General features: G+C 40.1%; 1 protein-coding gene across 1 annotated transcript in view; it reads right to left on the bottom strand.

Annotated features, from left to right (window-relative positions):
- The window catches only part of cacna1bb (calcium channel, voltage-dependent, N type, alpha 1B subunit, b), a 154,661-nt gene that overhangs the window by 65,705 nt on the left and 69,062 nt on the right, over positions 1-19,894 (bottom strand). The window contains exons 6-13 of the mRNA XM_061061635.1: positions 8,943-9,046; positions 6,075-6,190; positions 5,831-5,920; positions 4,191-4,280; positions 1,879-2,100; positions 1,673-1,785; positions 1,410-1,522; positions 304-435 (exon numbers count right to left, since the gene is read on the bottom strand). Coding sequence (XP_060917618.1) covers positions 304-435; positions 1,410-1,522; positions 1,673-1,785; positions 1,879-2,100; positions 4,191-4,280; positions 5,831-5,920; positions 6,075-6,190; positions 8,943-9,046 — 980 coding nt within the window. The remainder of the gene's footprint in view (positions 1-303; positions 436-1,409; positions 1,523-1,672; positions 1,786-1,878; positions 2,101-4,190; positions 4,281-5,830; positions 5,921-6,074; positions 6,191-8,942; positions 9,047-19,894) is intronic.

The following is a 19,894-nucleotide window of genomic DNA, read 5'->3' as shown; positions in this document are numbered from 1 at the left end:
GCTAAGAATCAGGAGGTGTTCCTGTCATTAGACGACAGGAAGCTCCTGCTGAGAGTGATATCAAAGGGCTGCAGTCAGGGCTGCTGTTGTGCCAGCTACCTGCTGCGTCAACATGTCTGTCACCACCGCCACACCGAGACAGAGATCACACACAGGGGGAGGAGGGTCAGATGGAGGGATGAGATAAAAGAGAAAATAGAGCCTGTGTCTGTGTCTGTGTGCACATGTGTGTCTGTGATGAGGGAGCAAGAAAAAGGGAAGAGCGATCAGAGAGCAGCGGGATATGTTACTGAGATTACTCACTGTCCTCCGAAGAGCTGCATGCCGAGCAGAGCGAAGACCACAATGAAGAGGAAGAGGAGGAAGAGCAAGCTGATGATGGACTTCATGGAATTCAGGAGGGAGACGACGAGGTTCCTCAACGAGTTCCAATACCTGCGAGGAAGCAGCAAACACAGAGACAGGGGGCAGATAAATGTTAGTTTTTTAAAATCATTAAACATCTTCTTTGAGTGGCAACCGAACCATGCTGGGAAAAAATAAACGCTACAGAAGAGGAAAAAGGGAAGCAAATGGAAGTGTGAGCTGTAGGTGGCATAAAACAAATCAATGAGTCAGGGTCTACATCAGCCCGTTTCAGTGAATCACAGGATTAAAGCTTGGCTAATGAAATAAAAAGATAACAATTAAACCCTAACAGGATCATCAGATCAAGAGAGAAAAGGCCTAGAGACACAGTGCAGCTCATTTAACATTAAAACTTGTCACTTCAAAATCCCACTATTTGGAAGAATTTGCAGATTTTGAGCGCTATAGCCTCAGTACTGTCCATGGGGCGAGACATTACCGCTAGGCTATTCAGCGCCCCCTCATAGTAGCTTTAAGAAATATGTTTTGGTCAACTAAATAATATTTAAGTAAGGGTATTTAAATGTATACTGAGGTCTAAATTGGAGGAGTTTGAGCTGCACATTACCCATCATGCTTTGAGTCATATACACAGAAGATAATCATTCTTTGGATTCAGTGCGTTACCTCAAAGTCTTAAATGATTACTGGTGTTTGACAAAAGTTATGGACATTTTCTGATACAAAAATGACATTTTATTGTATTGTTTTTATGCAGAGAAAAACACTTAAATGTTATGATTATAAAGGAAGATATGAGGTCATAAAAACTTAAAGTGGATTTATTGATGTTTATCCTCGAGAGATGACTTTGGATTTGTGTGTGTTTATGATTATTGATACTGAGAAGAAGTGAAGCGGTTTTTGTGCAAATAATCTTGAGGGCTATGAGTTCATAAAAACATAACAGGTAAGTTAAGAGAGGGAGAAATATGAATACAAAAAGTAAGATTTTCTGAGATGGAAGACGAATGAGCGTTGTGAGCCTGAGTTGAACTTACTTGGTGACTTTAAATATCCTGAGAAGTCGTAGGGCTCTTAACACACTGATCCCAAACGATGCTCCCGGTTTAATCATGTCCCAGATCACCTCAAAAATACTTCCAACAATCACCTATAGAGAAGAAGATAGAGTTAAGTTATCCCCTGCTGCCTTACGGTCTGTTTCAATAATCCAAACAAGACTGGTTGATCATCCACATACATTAGGACTGCTGCTTGTCATTTAGTATCTTGCTGTGAGTGACAGTCAACAGTAACTTACCCCAAAATCAAAGCAGTTAAAGGAGGAGTGGAAATAATTCCTCACTCCAAGGCCATACATCTTCAAACTCATCTCAGTCAGAAATAATCCGAGGAATACAAACTCTGCAGCGTCTGTTGTCAAGATGGAGGGAATAAAAGCGTGTTATTAAGTCATCAACATGTACATGAAGTGTTTCGGAGTGTGTATGAGGTTGAGTGACTTACAGAGGGCTCTTGTAAGCCACTCGGGCTGGTCATAGTGCACAATGGCCACGCACAGAGTGTTGAGGCCCACCACACACAGAACGATCCAGTAAAAGCTCTGAGCCTTCACCATGCGGCGGATGAAGAAGCGGGTCCTCTTCTCCTTACGCCGGAAGTAAGAGGAGCTGTCCATCTTCCCGCTGCTTTTCACACTGGCCCGACCAAAAGGAGAGCCCGGAGGAGCTGAGAATGATGACGGAGAGGTGAGAGAGGAGATGTGTGAGTGTGCAGCAGTTCAATGTTTGTCATTCTTTCACAGTTTTCACAGTGAATCACTGTGTGTGTTTTCCTTGTCTCCTTCCTGCTACTGTGGTAAGCAGCATCTCCATCACCATCTGACTCAACAAGATCAGAATCATAAAGGTGACTTGTATGCATATGTCTTCTGACAGTTTTAACTTTGATCTGAAAAAAAGACTTTAATGCAAACAGAAAAATATCTCCCTTTGGCATTTGCATGTTTGCAACATCACATTTTAAATTTTCCCATTTTGGATTGGATTAACACGCCCTTTGCAACAGATTACACACAGACACAAGTTTTGTGAGTATAAGTTTAAGGAGCTCCATCAAACAGCTTCAGAACAAACAATAAAAAACCTCTTAAGATGTTAATGTAAGAATGTGGTCCAGTGTCTGTAACCCTAGGCTAATAAACATTGTTTAGTTGCCCTCTTGAGTTGCATATTTTACCACACTGACAGTAACATTGGGTGACACCCTGGAGGTTCAAATCAATTTGCTAATAGAGAGCAAAAGAAGCAAAAACAAGACGTCTAGTTGTTGAAATCATGCTCTTGAAAGGAGTTTGTTTCTACTAACAAGTCTCATGCCAGCAAGTGCAATAGGACAGTTAGCTTAGCCTATTGCAAAAAGACCCAGAGGAAGGGGAAACAACAAGCCTGGCTGTGCTGAAACTAAAAAAAAGAAGCCTATCAGCATTTTATAAAAACAATTACACAGAAGATCCTTTTGTTAAGGCCATACAAAATCCTTGATATGGAAAGAAGTTGTGTTAACAAGCAGAGTTACTATCTGTTTTTTTTTCCGCTTGTTAGCAAAACAGTCTGAATTCGGTCAATTCATGTTTTGTCAGTAAAGACAGATGGCAAATGCGCTACATCAAACCATCAGATTTTTATCGGGAGAAAACAAGCTGCAAGTTCAGAAACAAATAATTCAAAGTAAAGGTTAGTGCTCCTTTTGCCTAACAGAAATGTTGTGCTGTTGAGGTCACCCTTTTCTGTTCCTCAGTAATGACATCCACAACTGCTTTTAGAAAGTGTAATATCCATACATTTCAAAAGATAACATGAGGGTGGATATGTATCTGCATAGTAGTTTTTCTTTCTTTTCTCCACCTGCCTACCTGTATTCCTCCTAATGAGGTATACATTCTTTATTCTTTCTGCAGGTTTCGCCAATCTTTGGCAGGACTTTGCCTCCGGTTAGCAGAAAGTGCTAAATTTGTTTGTAACACCCACATGAGTGTGGGAGTTGAGAGCACAGAGCAAAGTCGACTACAAATCCGCTACTACCAGGTTACAGGAAATCAGGGCTCAAGGACCTCAAGGTTTTTAAAGACAGAAGCATAACAGCATTGCTCTGCAGAGATCTGGTCCTCTTTATTTCTGCTAACAAGCACTGGAAAATGTTTGTGGTCAAGACTTTAACTGAACAATGTAAGAGGGAGCATCTTCTTCCCAAAGGACAAAAAGAAAAGAGTGAAATTATCCAAACACTGAGATTACCTTGCAGTAGAGAAGAGAACAAAATGGTTTCAATTGGCACGCTAATGCTCGTTTCCAAACCACAGAAAAGCAATTACATATTGTCTTTGTGTGGGACCATGAAGTCAATTAATATTAAAAGTCTCATTTTAATGTGCTGCAGGTGATTCCCTTCCTGTTTTAATTTAACAGACTAATTAGAAAAGTTAATTATACTTCATTTCCCTGGAGGTGATATGCTTCTAAAGGTGGAAAAAAAGGAGCTGTAGGGATCAAGATCCAGATGGTGCAGATTCTGCCACTGTGATGTACATTGTTTAAGATGTTAAAGGTATCTAACAAAATCCTTTATAGTGCTGTCATGCAAAGACATACTTATCTGATAAATGGAGGCTAGAGAGTCAGAGGGCATGGTAATGTTCATAGTACAAGACAGGCTTCCATGGTGGATTTAAAGGCAAAGGTCGCCTCTGTGAGCAGACAGCATGTGAAAGTCAGAGCTGAACTGCTGGTGGCCGAGGATAAAAAAGATGCAAGACTCACGGACAGAGGAGATGTCTGCGAAAGGATCCTCCCCCTCCTCAGCACCGATCAGGTCGTTTTTACCTTTCTTGGCTTTGCCTCGTTTCAGGACTGTAAAAGAAAACATCACAGACAGAAGGGGAATATAATAAGATGAGTCTTTCAGCAAAATGTAACAATTTATAAATAGAACTGTTCTTTTATCCAAAAATGATACAATGGGCATGTGCATGTGCTTGCTTGAGTGCATGTGCGTGCATGTGCATGGCAGAGGAGGGGTGAGCTAATTGGAAACTATGAATAGCAGGCATCAATCATGTTTTTCATTTAGAGATTTTCTGCCTTCCTGTTTGAAGCCAGCCTTGGAATGAAAATCTGCCAGCACAACATGAATGGGATTGTCACATGACCACCTCCCTGTCAGAGGAGTGGTGGGTTCAATCTCCAGATCTACAACCCTGTAGCTCTGCCTGAAAGGGCTGCATGGAGGAAGAAAATAACAGCAAGACTAATGAGGCCCGGACTGGGGAACACTTGAACAGTCTCATCAAATCATTTGAAAATCATAAACTTTTTCTAATCAATAATAACTTTTTGTTCTCGAGATAAGAGGGTACTAAGTATGTTGCTAAATCTCACAGCATCTACCTTTAGTTAACCAAATTATGTTTAAATTAACTATCTAGTCTAGAGGACATATTCATTGACATTCATTGTTTTAGAACAAAGCATATTCTTCTTCTGAGTCAGTCAGCTTTCCACTGGCTCTTTTCTCCACTACTCATACCTGTCATTCACGTGACAGACGCCAGCTCCATATTTTCTGCTTCAACAACATCAGAGTGGTTTTTCTATGGCTGTGGTCTCAGACGTTTTAATCCCTGATATGGAACTAATTGAGAAAAAACAGGCTGCTGGCTGCTGTCACTTTACTGGAATCATCAGCCCAGATGTGTTTGCAGTGTCTGACTGTTTACTGGAAAAAGCATATCCACACAAGTGTGTGTTGGGAAGCGTGACATAGTGAATATTTACCCCCAACAAATCCAATCAGACCTAAGCTCTAAATCCCACTAATTAACCCCTTGCCTTCACGCCGGGCCTAATGGACTGGCATTATAGGGGAGAGAGAGAGAGAGAGAGAGAGAGAGAGAGAGAGAGAGAGAGGGGACTGAAAAGCAGTTTACTCCTATTGAAATACATTAAATAAAAGATACACTAAATAACACTCTACACCAAATTGTTTACAGTGACCACCAGTGGAAAATAAGTTATATAACTGCTGGGCTGGACATGACAGCAACATTTTCTTATTGCTTTTATATTCTTGTCTGGCATCACTACCAAACAGAATTTAATGTTTTTCCAAGACGGTTCACTTCATCTAAAATCCATTCTAACTGCCAGATGACTAAGTTATGTCTTCTTTACAATACAATGTTTTAAAAGACTTTAAAAGTTTAAGTCTTTCACTCCAGTCCCAGAGCATACAGCAGATCACATTCATGACACATGAGTAATGCACAGAAGGTTTATGCTGTAAAGGATCATTAACTGAATGTTAATGATGAACGGTACCTCTCTGTGCCTGGTTTACCATCGACCACCTGTGGTCCAGGAGCATGGTAAAGCAGGCAACAGATACTCAGCCCAGTTTTCACCTGGCAGGTTTTGTTTCCTCTTGTACCACGCACCATCCAGCGGGGACTTATCCTCGGCAATCTCATCTTCTTCCTCCAGCAACACCTCCTCTGCAGAGGGAGAGAGAGAGAGAGAGAGAGAGAGAGAGAGAGAGAGAGAGAGAGAGAGAGAGGACAGAGGGACTTTCTATCAATTTGTCATGTTTTTCTAACACAACAAACACATACGTGCCGGCTCTCATGCTGTTTCAGAGATGAGTCTGACCTGCTTTGCAGATCCACTCCAAGTACCCGGTGAGCTCTCTCTCGATCTGCTGCTGCCTCCGAAGCTTCAGGAACTCCTGCCTCTTCTCCACACGCTCCCTCTCTTTGGCAAATTCTCTGTTGAGACAAAAACAGAGAAAGTTTTAATACAGAGAAAGACCTTGTATATGTAACGTTGCATCATTTTTGACATATTGGGCTTGAACAAAATTCTCCTCTTTTCCTCTGCTTCTGACAGGAGCTAACCTACGCAGGAAGAAAGTGAAAGTGCTCCTCTGAAGGATTATTAACGGGGGAGTTCAGATGACAGCTGGGCAGATATTGAGGGCATGAAAGAGTAAAAATGCTGTTGGCGAAGCTCAAGCTCTGTTAGATATTTCAAAAATGAATGAAAATCGAAATGTGCTGAAATATAGAAAAAACTGTGGAGTTAAACATTCAGGCATGACAGATTGAACAGTAGTTTCATGACTTTCCATTAGATATGTATGATATATCAATAGTTATTAAACAAAAAGTCAATTAATGACAGCTTAGGCATAAATAAATGAAAGTATGAAAGACATATTCACTTTCTCTGCTCTAGTTAGATGAGGAGTGTTATTCCACTTGATATCTCTGCTTAATAAGACCTAGCAGGCAATTAGCCTAACTTAGCAGCAAGCTGTTTATTATCCAAGGCTGGGAAAAATCAATGTGACTGCAACTCTTGCACTCACCACTTAAAATGGTACATGTTGTTGCTTTTGGTCTGTACATTACTAAGGTGTAAAATAGTCAACAACTGATTTTATAAGATGGTTATCATTATCTTGGCTGTGAGCAATGACCTCAAAGAGTTTTCCTTGGCTGCCTGGTAACTTCACGGTGATAGAAAAAATAAGAAAAGTTAACACAAAAGAAGAAAAACTCATAAAAGAAAATATTAAAAGATAAGGGAAAACTTGAAAACTTTAGAGTCATATATTTTTCTTTACTTTTGTAAAGAGCTCAAAGCAAGCTTTCTCCAGCAGCGTTCAGTCATGATGCTATAAGCTAAGCTAACTCACTTCTCTTAGCTTCATATTTAGCATGTAATTATAGGGGGGAAACACTTTTCTTGTCCATCTGAGCAAGAAAGTAATTTTCCTATTTTCATTGTATACATCAAGTACCCCTCTCTCAATGAATGTTGTTATAATGAAGCTGCTCTCTAAGAACCACCAAGTGGACTACAGTAACGGTCATTTTTGTCTGACATGTCGTAAAGTTCTGGATGAACTGAAACAGCCAAGACCAGCTTCTCCTCCATCTTTTTTGGTTTCCAAGGTGACGTGTACTGACTGTTCAACCCTATGATTGGTTGGTTGAAAAAAGCGCTGGTGATGTCAACAGCGCTTTTCTGAAACGTTGAAAGATTTTCAACTTGAGCTCTCAGAGCAAAGACACTGGGATCTGCTCTTTTTGTCCATTGAAAACAATTGAAATAAGATGCTGGCACTCAGAAAAAAACCCTATAGGTGGACACGGGGTCTAAGGGGAGTAAACTGATCAGACAATCTCAGCCGTCTTGATGATGTCTGCTTGTACTGATGAAAAGTAATAGTAATAGAAGCAAAGGACTAAACAAACACTGCTTCTCTTTGATTACATGGAAACAACAGGGAAATGACAAGAAAGACAGAGGGAAGCCCCTGCAGCAGAGGGATTCCTGTGACCTCCAGGCTAATGGCCGCACAAATGTTTGCTTTCATCCAGATTTCACTGAGACAATGGAGCTGTGAGTCACAGCGGCTCAGGAGAGGCTCTTTGAGACCACAGACACAATGATGAGCAGAGAGGAAGAGGATGATTAAAGCCAGAGCGAGAGGCCTTTACATGACACAGAAGGATGACAGGGACACATGATCAGAGACGGGCAGTAAAAAGGCTGAGGATGCAGAGGAGCTGAATAATTTGTCCATGTTCTCATTTAAGTAATTTCTCTCTCAGTCATTATAAAACGTGGTAATCCATTGAAGGTAACAGACAGGTAACATCTTGATAAAGAGGATAGTGTTTTCTGTTTATAGCACATGGGCGGGCTTTCATAAAGGCCGAGAGAAAAAATGCTACACACACTGAAGCCAATGCAGAAGTGAATCACAAGCAGAATAAAGGTATTCTAAATGAGGCTAATAGAGACCCATAAAAAAAGAAACACAGATTTTTGATTTTGAGAGACCCCAGGTTCTTCAAATATCTTCTTCTACTGATATTTAGCTTGTTGTTTATTTTTTGCAGATTTTCCACAGAAAAATAGAACCCATTAAACTCAGTTATATGATCTCATTAACCCTCTGTTAATAAAGAGTGAGAAGATAATGTAAAAGGCAATTAAAAAAAACTGCTGTAATGCATCTAAGAAGTACAAAATAACATTTTGAACCACTTCCTGATTTAATTGCAAATTGTGATTATAAAAAAAAATGCTGTGTTGACTACATTTTTCAGTCAAATTGCTACAAAATGTAGTGTACAAACAAAACATGCTAGGATTTCCTTTTTTTGGGGGGCGGCCATAACTCAGGCCCAACTTGGGTTGGGAACTGGGGGGTCGCCAGTTCAAGTCCTGAAGGAGGAAGTTGGTCTGGTAGCTGAAGAGGTGCCAGGGCAATTTCTGAGTACTGCCGAGGTACCATTGAGCAAGGCACCGAACCCCCAACTGCTCTGCAGCCCCACTCTGACATCTCTCCACTAATGCATATCCACAGGTCCTGTTTGTGCATGTGTGTGTAATTCGGGCCTATGTCTCTCAAAAAATTGAGTAAATTAACACTATTTTATGTAAGTGATCCCAGCTTCAAAGCCAACCTGGAAATGAGTGTGTTAACATTATGAGATGACTTACCCGGAGAGCACACCGAGCACCAGGTTGAGCATGAAGAAGGAGCCGATGATGATGAGAGGGATGAAGTAAAGCCAGTTCCAGGCGTTTCCTGCAACATCATTGGTCTGTGGACAAAAACAACACAAAAATAAGTAAGAAGGTCGTTTTAGCTTTCCAGTGGATAGAGTATAGGAAAATCTGGAGAGAGTGTTGAGAATGACAAGCAGGAAAAGAGCCTCAGGTCGGACTTTTATTTTTAAAGTGACTCTAGTAATGTAAACAAACAAAAGATCATTAGCGTATCTTAAATAAAATTAGATAGAATTTAGTTTGGTGTTTAATGAACCAGCAAACAGTATGCATCCTACTTTCCCATTTCTAATCCACATCCATGCAGATAATAAAACCCAGTTAAACCAGTAATAAACCAGTTTTTTGCAAACTTCTCTGAGTAAAAAAAACACAAAAACACTTTTCAGTTTGCAAAAGTCATTAAAACAGTCTCTCTGTCTTCTCTACAACACAACTCCACCAACAGTTGTCCCAACAACAAAATCAAACACCGATGTGTAATTAAACATGAATAACATCCATTGTGAATAAACCGAGACAGACAAACAGGTAATACATTTCAGATTTGTTTGAATGACACACCAACACATACAGACACCAACGCACACACACACACACACACACACACACACACACACACACACACACACACACACACACACACACACACACACACACACACACACACACACACACACACACACACACACACACACACACACACAACCATACACAAACACACACTGCTGTTGGTCTATGCTGGCTAATGACCACCATTGCAAGCGGGAGCACACCACCCACTCAGCTCGATACCCCCCCATGTTTTTGATCTATGCTGAATCATTGACTACTAACCGGCTCACAGCACAAATGTGGACAGTCAAACAAGGTTTGTGGATGTAGGTATCACATTTATCTGTGATAGCAATCTTTAATCATCTGTTTTTATTTCATCCTCCATCTTTTTGGAAAGGCTTTCAACTACAGGGATTTGCTGCATTAGTGAGGTTCAGTTTAACAAAAGTTTTGCCATAAAGTTTGAGACACCATTTTCAAAATGTCATTGTATGCTCGACAGTAAAGATTTGTCTACATTGAAACTACAAAAAATTGGGCAAGGTGCGAACTCACATTGGCCCTTTGGCACATGGGGGGGGGGGCTTTTTCCTTTATGAAAGAGGACAGTGGATACAGCAGTAAATTGGGAGAGAGAATGGGGAATGGCACACCGTAAGGAGCTTAAGGCTGGACCCAAACCCAGGCCGCCCCAGGACCGCCGTCCCCAAACATTTGGTTGTATACTTTTATATCTATGCTGACTGTGTAACTCAGACTGTGCTGCAACAATACTAATATCCCTGCTGGTTTCCCACTGGGAGTTGCATGGACTCAGCTTCCTCTATGTCTGAGAGCGCTCCCACACAGCGGCCTGTTAGCGGGGGACAGACCTGCCGACTGATGGGGTGTGTGAAGCACTGTGACATTTTGCAGACGCCAGTGTCGGAGCCCTGCAACATGCTGGCTGTAATTGTGATGGGAGGTTCAGGGTGGCTGATTCAGCAGGCTGGAAATCTGTATTATGCATCTGAGAATGTGAGATGAACACACACACACATATACAGTGGCACATCCTCTCTCATGGGCTGTCAGGGAAGCAGCAGCCCACACACGGAGATAAATGGCAGGCAGAGGCTCCAGTGTGTTGCTTTGCTTCATTTCTTTATCTCATCACTCAATCTTTAAGTCTCTCTTTCAGTCCCGCCCTTTTTCTTCTCCACATACAGTTTGATTTTCTTTGTAGAAACAAAACATGAAATCCTTTCATATTCTAACAGCCGCAAATACATTAAGTACAACAAGCCTTGCAAGATTCAAAAATATGTCTTTCTCATTACTGCACACGTTTTACATCTAATATTGTGATTTCTTACATACACCAATTTAAGGGCTCTGACTCTTTCCTGGCAGAAAACAGCAGGGTGCGAGGCCTGTGCCAAACAGGGTGGCTAAATGATTCATTCCCATTGTTTGGTCATTATCACTAACAGCAAGCCCCAATATTTTTTCCAACACCTAACAGTAAAAGGAACAAATAAGAACTGAATCTGTTAGCTATCGTAGAAAAAACAGATAATTTTGTCCAGAACCAAATATTTTTCTCAGAAATTGTTGGAGACAAACAAGATCAAAAAAGGAGAGTGTATGGATTCAATTTGCAAGGAAGACCAAAGTCCAGCATGGAAAGGCTTTCAATGTCACTGTGATATGATATAGGCAGGAATTTTACAAGTGAATGTTAAGTTTTGAGTTTTTTCCCGCTCCCTTTTAGTGGTTAAAAACATGCAGGTTTAAAATTCTACTTTTCTTCTAATGCTCCATGTAACCAGCCATTTTTGTTTCCATGCTTAGAATACAATAACACGCACTTCTTTTTGCACAACACCAGATATCTCTTTTCTCTCTCTGGGGAACTCTAGATGCCTGGCGTTGAGGAGAAAATGAAGTGGAAATACACTGTGTTGCATCAGCTTTCAGTCTCACAGTCAGCTGGTGAGCAGGAAAGACTTTTCTCTCCTGTTGACATGGCCTTGACTCTTCAGCTGACTGCTCAGGCAGAGGAGCTAAGTTGGGTTAAGCTTATGTAAATTGTTTTTTTTCAGATTCTGTAACACAGAAAGGTCTTCACGGCTGAAGTGTAAGAGCTGCTGCTTTTTCCTCAAATTTAAGAGTTTAAACAAGCTCAGTGCAATCAAGCACACACAATTTGTTTTTATGCTACTTGTAAGGTTGATAAGGACAATGTTTATTTTCTCAACTTACAGTATTCACCTTACCTTCATTAACACACAGTTAACCACTGAACAGATCAAAACAATCAATCATTTTTAAACCTGACGAGAACACCAATGGCCCATTTTAGTATTATCAATCATCTTGTTCCAGTATGATAAATAAAACAGGGATCAGGTTATATTGCAACTATTTTATCTGTAGAGGCATCATTAAAAGACCAGCACTAATCTATAATTTGAACCAGGACAGTACTGACAACACAGTGGTCGACACTTCAGATCCTAAACATATCTTATTGGCTAATCTTTAACAAACAATTCAGAAAAATCTAACAATTATGCAAGCCGTAAAACCTTCCATTATAAATACATTGTTGTATGAGGGAATGATCAGAGAAAGAGAAGGCAAAGGGAGAAGAGTAGATTTGTAATCTAGCCTCCGGCAGAATGGAAGGACATCCATCAATTCAATTTATCATATGTCACGTCAGGATTGAGGGTGTAATCCAGTATTCTATATTTTATACAGCCTCTGGCATCATCAGAGAAACACATCTGTGTTTCCATCTACATTCAGTTGAAATATAAAAGGTGTGTGTGAGAGTGCATTTGTAGATTTTCCTTTTGAACATTTTTTAAATTGTTCCTTTATTTATTCATTTTAATCCAATTTTGCAATCTGTGTCTTCATAGTCTATGTTAAAAAAAAAAATGTTTTAATTGGAAGAACGATGTTTCCCCTTCAGTCATTTTGCTTCCAACTAATTTGTGTGTATCATAAACTGTGCATCTGAAAAAGGCAGTGCTTTAGTGGACTGACTGAGGGGTGGAAACAATATCTCAATTTTTAATTTAACATCATATGTGAAGATGCAGATTTTTGTACATAAAAGCTTTAAAAAACAATGCCCCTAGCTCTGATTGTTTTCTCATAACTATCCCATTTTTCAATGTAAGTATCATATTGTAAATGTGCAATTTACATGCATTTGGCTGAGTGGTTCACCCCACCTCTTAGTGTGCTGCATATGGAGCCCCACATTGAGATGAAATCGTGCTGCGTGCATAATATGGAAGCAAATACTGAGCATATGGCATCAAGGCCAAGGGGTACACTTGTTTTAGTTCATTACAAAACTGCTGATGCTCTATGGCGCCGTTAGCAAAGTCCTCTTAATGACCCCATAGATACAGTCGGCACATCCATCCAAAATCCAAACATGTGTGTGTCTGTAGTCAGCAGCACTTTGGTGTTATGTTCACCTTATCCAGACAGTGTTAGATTGTAGTAGTAAGCTATGTTCCACGTTTTACAAACTGAGTAGCTTTCCTCACAGCACTTTTATAACAGTTAACGAAAATACAAATCAATAATGAAGAAAATAAGCAGTTCATGTGAGTGCTGCATCAGTAGGAGATAAGTGCTCTGATTTGTGTCTGTAGTCCAAGTAGTATTTACCTCATGTTTAAGAACCTTTTGGACTTCATGCAGAAAAAAAAGGGGGAGAAACGGAGGCAATGCAAATTGGCAAAAATGCAGAACTCATGAACTCACAGTGTCTGACAATAGTGAGCCATATCAGCAATCTCAATATCAGCTGTTTACATCAGAAACCTGTAATTGTTTATCTTTTTCCCCAGACGCAAAATCATCAGAGAAGATGATGGATAGTGGAACTGCTTCTACCTCCCTTGCTACAGGTATGAATATAGATGTGAAGACAAAAAGGTACATGGCAATATGTCATGACATATTCCTTTAAAAACAAAATGTAAAAAATGTAATAAAATAGAATCTGCATGCTGTAGGTAAAATATGATGCACTCAAAAGTTTCTTCCCACATTTTGTTGCTATTTGAAAACAAACTTTAGGTAATGACTTACATCTTCTGAGTCTGATGTTTTCATATGAGTTCACTTGATATCGTTATTCCACCTCTGTTATTTCTCTGAGTCATCGCAGGCTGACTGCTCTGAATGATCAGTGAAGAAAAAGCTAGAGCTTCCACATAATTTGCAGTCATGCATCATACAGTTGCGCTCTGACAGGGTACTCCCACTCCAGGCTTACAGTGCTGCCACCACATCCACACACACACACACACACACACACACACACACACACACACACACACACACAGACACCAACGCACACACACACACACACACACACACACACACAAACATACACACATACACCAACGCACACACACACACACACACACACACAAACATACACACATACACACACACACACACACACACACAAACATACACACATACACCAACGCACACACACACACACACACACACACACACAAACATACACACACACACACACACACACACCAACGCACGCACACACACACACACACACACACACACACACACACACACACACACACAAACATACACACATACACACACACACACATACATACACACACACAAACATACACACACACACCAACACATACAGACACCAACGCACACACACACACACACACACACACACACACACACAAACATACACACACACACACACATACACACACACACACACACAAACATACACACACACACACAGACAACACACACACACACACACACACACACACACACACACAAACATACACACACACACACACACACACACACACACACACACACACAGACAACACACACACACACACACACACACACACACACACACATACACACACACACACACACACACACACACACAAACACACACACACACACACACACACACAGACAACACACACACACACACACACACACACACACACACACATACACACACACACACACACACACACACACACACAAACACACACACACACACACACACACACACACACACACACACACACACACACACACTCAGAAACACAAACACACTTTTTCTCTGATCGGAGGAAAAGCCTGCTGAGATGAAGACAGCCACTCTGAATCAACTCAGCAGCTCCTCACAGTCCTGAAACATTCACAACAAGCAGCAGAGACTGGGCTTCACAGCTCTGGTGGCAGAGGGAGCAAAAGGTCCTTACAGAGAGGCTCAAAGACAAAGAATCTATCATTTCAATGTTCTAGTTAAACTGGTCCTCATCTCTCTCTTACAGTCTCATGTATTTTTCTTTTTGTCAGTTTAATTTGTTGCAGGCTCATTTTAGAGATATTTAATCATGCAGTTCGACTTCAGAAGTCAGACCACTTAACGGGAAGACAACGTTCCTATTATATTTACCCATTGAGTCAGCACGACGTCCTAAGAAGCGCCTTGAGTGTAACAAAACCATGGTAAAGTGCATTTTACATAATATGTGAGCTTTAAGGTCATCGTTATCCTGAATATGGAGACTAGGTTATCTTTCAATGTGTTTGAGGAAATTATTTATGCCAAACATCCCAGATGCTTTTTGGTCACTTTCACACCGTCTGGAATATTTCATTTATACTCTTTTGCTCCAGCACCACAAACGACATCATGTTAGACATCTACATCTGACTTTTTGAAGAGATCTTTTAGATTAAGATAAGATTAACCTTTATTGATCCCCGCAAGGGGAAATTTTACACTCTGTAGTCATGCAACACACACAGGCTGAAGTATATACACACATGCAGAAACAGGATCCTATGGACATGCACTAATGGAGAGATGTCAGAGTGACGGAGGGGCCCATAGTGGGCGCTCCTGAGCTGATGGTGGGGAGGGGGTTTGGTGCCTTGCTCAAGGGCACCTCGGCGGTGCTCAGGAGGTGATCTGGCACCTCTCCAGCTACCAGACTAACTTCCATATTTGGTCTGCAATGGGACTTGAACCGGTGACCCTCCGGTTCCCAACCCAGGTCCCTACAGACTGAGCTACTGCCGCCCCAAACTGAGCTACTGCTGCCGACTTTTACAGTCTTAATCTACCATAGCAAATCACTGAGCCTGCATGATCTCCATCAAAGTCATATTCAGCTTACTTTTGAAATTCAGGATACTGAGTATGCTTTGAATTGTTTTATCATTGCCTTACTCCCAGTCATAAACAAGCATGCTCCCTTGAGCAACTACAAAGCAAAAGAAATATATTAAAAACAAGTTGCAAGTTATCTATCAGCCTTATTGATGGAAAGAAACAAAGCTTGGTCTCCTGATAGAGTGTGGGAATAATTTACAAGTCGGATTTGAGGGAAACTTAGAAATAGATACACATCCATGTGAATAAATTCAAAATGGACACGGATTTCATGAAAGGCTTGGATTACAGTGATGTGATTTATGGGCAAAATGCGTCTCTGTCCTGATATATATTTCTTAATTTTAAACTCATCAGGTTTACACAAATAAATGATAAGGGTGCTTAGGTGTTGCCATATGAGCAAAATGAAACATGTTAGCAATAATGGTGAAAAGACCATGGTGATGAGTCTGTTAGCAAGTACATGGTTCTTATACTCCCCAGGGACTTTTTAGTATTTGAAACAGAAATCCATGGACCGTCCCTGCAGACAAACAGAGACGTACACACATAGATACGCACACTGAAATAGACAGCTTCCACACTCTCTTTCTGATATCAAATCTCCAGCTAGCTGCAGTCTATCTACTGCCATTAAAGGATTCATGACTGAATGTTCCCACAGTATCTTACTGTCTGTGCTGCTTTATTTTGACAAGGATTTGACAAGAACCATGACAGTCCTGACAGCACAGGACGTCAAGCTGACGAGGTCGAGGTGCACCTGTCTCTGTGGCTCACACTGCTCAAATCAAGTGAGAGGAAAAGGTGGTAGTAATCCCAATCATTTTCAACACAAAATCACTCAACTAAGGTATGTCACAATGCAGGATTTAACCTATGAGGAAGATCATAGGTTTACTTTTTTCTACTTAAAATGTTATAATTTCATTGATTTAAAATAAATAATATTAATTTAACAATGTTAAAGTTGCCAGAAATGTGTTATCAAATCCTTCATCTCTATTACATTTGATTAAGTAACAGCGTATTAAAGTGAGAGATGCCGGTAACACCCTTAATTGTTGTCATGTAATAACATGCTACTTAAAAGAGCAACACATTTGCACTGATGGGAAGGCATTCAAGAGGTTACGCCCAGCCACGTTGAAAGCTCTGTCACCAATAATGCTCAGCCTGGGGTTGGATTGGAGAGTATATGGCTATCAGAGGGACATTGTGAGCACGTTGGTATGTAAATTGGCGACACAAGGAGAAAGATTTTATTCTAGTTGGGATGTAATAAAGGCCTGAAAGAGAGGATCTGCAACAGATTAGAAAAGACAGGGCATAGTTTGGGGATGTTTGTATTTAATCAGAAGATAGAGTTAAAGGATTTAACATAGTATGTTACGCATGTAAATAATGAAAATGAGTGGTTGAAGGACTGAGCCCTGGATGCCACCATGAGAAAAGAGGGATGTAGGAGACCTAAAACTGCGACTGGATACGATATTACAGGATACAATACGATATATTACAATACTATACATTACAATACTGCCTGGTCTGTTCAATCCAGTCTAGTTCAGTTTGGTTAGATTTGATGAAAAAGATCGGGACGATTTCATACAATGAATGCCGTTTCTAAGCAGTTCAATGGAAGATTTTGATGCAGTGAAATCGACCAGGGTTGGACTGTATTAAATTGAATTGTAAATCCTTGCCAGGTCTGTCTCTGCACTATGTTTTGCCTTCATCAAGGACTTTGGCAGAAGACCAAAGATTAGAAATTTGCCTGTGGTATTTTCTGTCCCCCAGGTCTGTTCCAATATTTTTCTATGACAGGGAAAAGGGAGACGTGAATTCATTAGAGGAGTTGACGTTGGGTCAATGAGGAACTGGGTAGTCTATTTGTGACATGCACAGTTACAAACCGTTCATCAGGGGAGAAGCTGAAAACTGCTAAAAGGGAAAAGAGGGGGTGGTGGTGATAACATTAAGTCGAGTGGACACATGATTTAGCTGATGAAAATAATTTGTTAAAAAAATTTAAAAAGCCCAGTTTAGCAAAGTTAGCCAGAGGAGTAGTGTGTTTACTGTCAGAAAAAGGCTCCTGACTTATCATGTTTATTTCTTCTTTGCCATGATAATAGCTTCTCTATACGTTGTGATATGACATTTGTATGGATAATTAAGCCTGTTTACTGCTGAGATGTTTAAAAGAAGAGCTAATGACACACAGAGACAAAATCATAGGTTCATGAATTAATGTGATGATTAATGGGTTCTGTCACAAACATGTTTATTAGATGAGGTCTTCTAATGTTCTCTGAGGTGTGACATGATTGGAGCATAGCAAAGGACAGCCTTGTGAAAAAACACTATAAAACCCCTGCCATGTAAGTTTGAAAGGGAACAACCAGAGGAGCACACAGGGTCAAGTATACAACAGGGCTGGGAATCTTTGGGTGTCTCACAGTTCGATTCGATTTAGATGCTTGGGGTCGGTCACGATACGATGTCTTGCTGCTCCATTTGGCATTATACTAAGATAAAGCGCTAGCCTTAGCACTAGCCAAAAAAAAAAAAAAAAATACATTTTGGAAGTTATTAATCTTTTTAAAATCTCAGAAGATAAGAATCTCGATTTTTACATAAATAATTTTTTCCCTCCTCTAGTATACAGTAAGAAGAAAACCTTTAGTGAATTAACCTGTTTTATGAAATCAATAGCTTTATGAAAATTGTTTAGAGTCCTGTGAATTATCAGCAAACAACCACCTCAGCAAGATGTAATTACCAATATTCTTACAAAATGTGCTCTTGTGCATGACCCTATCACTTGTCTGAGGAAGTTGATTAAAAAGGTTTTAGAAGTCAGGGTATACAAGGCACAGCTAACAGCAAAGACAGTATTTCTTACAGTGTTAAGCCTTAACATGACACAGCAGGGCTAATTAGGGTTGCTTCTAATTTGATGGCAGCCGTTATTCGCTGGGAGAGACGGAGGAAATGTTATAAAATCACAGGGCATGAAAAGAAGACTGCCACATTATCAACGCTGAGAAACCACCCACACATCCTGCTGCTGCAACAGTGTCACTTCCCTGCTGACTGGCTCAGGGCAAAACCAGCATCTACACTGTGAATCAATGCAACTCTGTGTTGTCTTTTGTAGATCAATGTGATAGCATTTCCACCAAGAAGAGTTTCTATTGGAGAGAGACTGATCATGGCAAATGATCATGGCTAATTGGTATTGTGCATTTGTATTGTTCCTTGTATTTTAAGGGTTTGATTGTCTTCAAAAGAAAAAGCTGCATTATATCTGTTTTTATTGATCAAATCTGATTTTATTATAAGTGATTCTGGATATTTATTATTAGGTGTGCACTTTAAATGTAAAATGGTTTCTGTAGTGATTGAAGCTCATTCATTTCATGAATAGTGCATCACTAAGATAACAAACTGAGACTATGATGCATATTCAGCAGCAGGCTTGTTCCCTCATTATACTCCACAAATAATGAACATTTTCTGAGCTTGCACATGTACCTTGTTTACTGTTAATCGTTAACAGCGTCTTAAAATACCTATTCTGCAATAAGTACATTCTCATACTTCATTTTCATACCCTGCATTAAGTGAGGTCTTATTATTATTCAAGCATTGTTTTCTCACATGTTCACCACTACTCCTCAGTAACTGTAATCAGGCTGTGTAAAATATGTTGATTTGCCCTTTTAGGATTTGACTTGTGTTTTTGCACAAAAAAAAAGTTAGGTTGAGGTTAGAGGTAAGGTCAACAATAGTTGAATGTTCCACATAGTTTAAATCTATTTTTTAAAGAATGTCTTAGAAGAACAGTATTTGCCAATAATCCACATTCCTAAAATTACATTTGAATTGATGTTACCTGACATGACCTTTAGAAGCATGTGAGTTATGATCTTTTTGTGACGAGTAAACAAAATAAAACAACTGTTTCCTACAATGACATGTCAAGATCTCTCCCTGAATTTAATTTGTAGTTTTTAACCAAATCCCCAAATTGACCCCTTACTTTGATCAAAACCCGGCATAAAGAGTCTCCACGTGTTTTCAAGAGCATAACTTCCAAATTCAAATGCTA

Source organism: Labrus mixtus, chromosome 17 (assembly GCF_963584025.1).
Source record: "Labrus mixtus chromosome 17, fLabMix1.1, whole genome shotgun sequence".
Classification (NCBI taxonomy): Eukaryota; Metazoa; Chordata; class Actinopteri; order Labriformes; family Labridae; genus Labrus; species Labrus mixtus.
The sequence above is the reverse complement of the archived record's forward strand: the minus strand, read 5'-3'. Positions and strand labels throughout refer to the sequence as shown.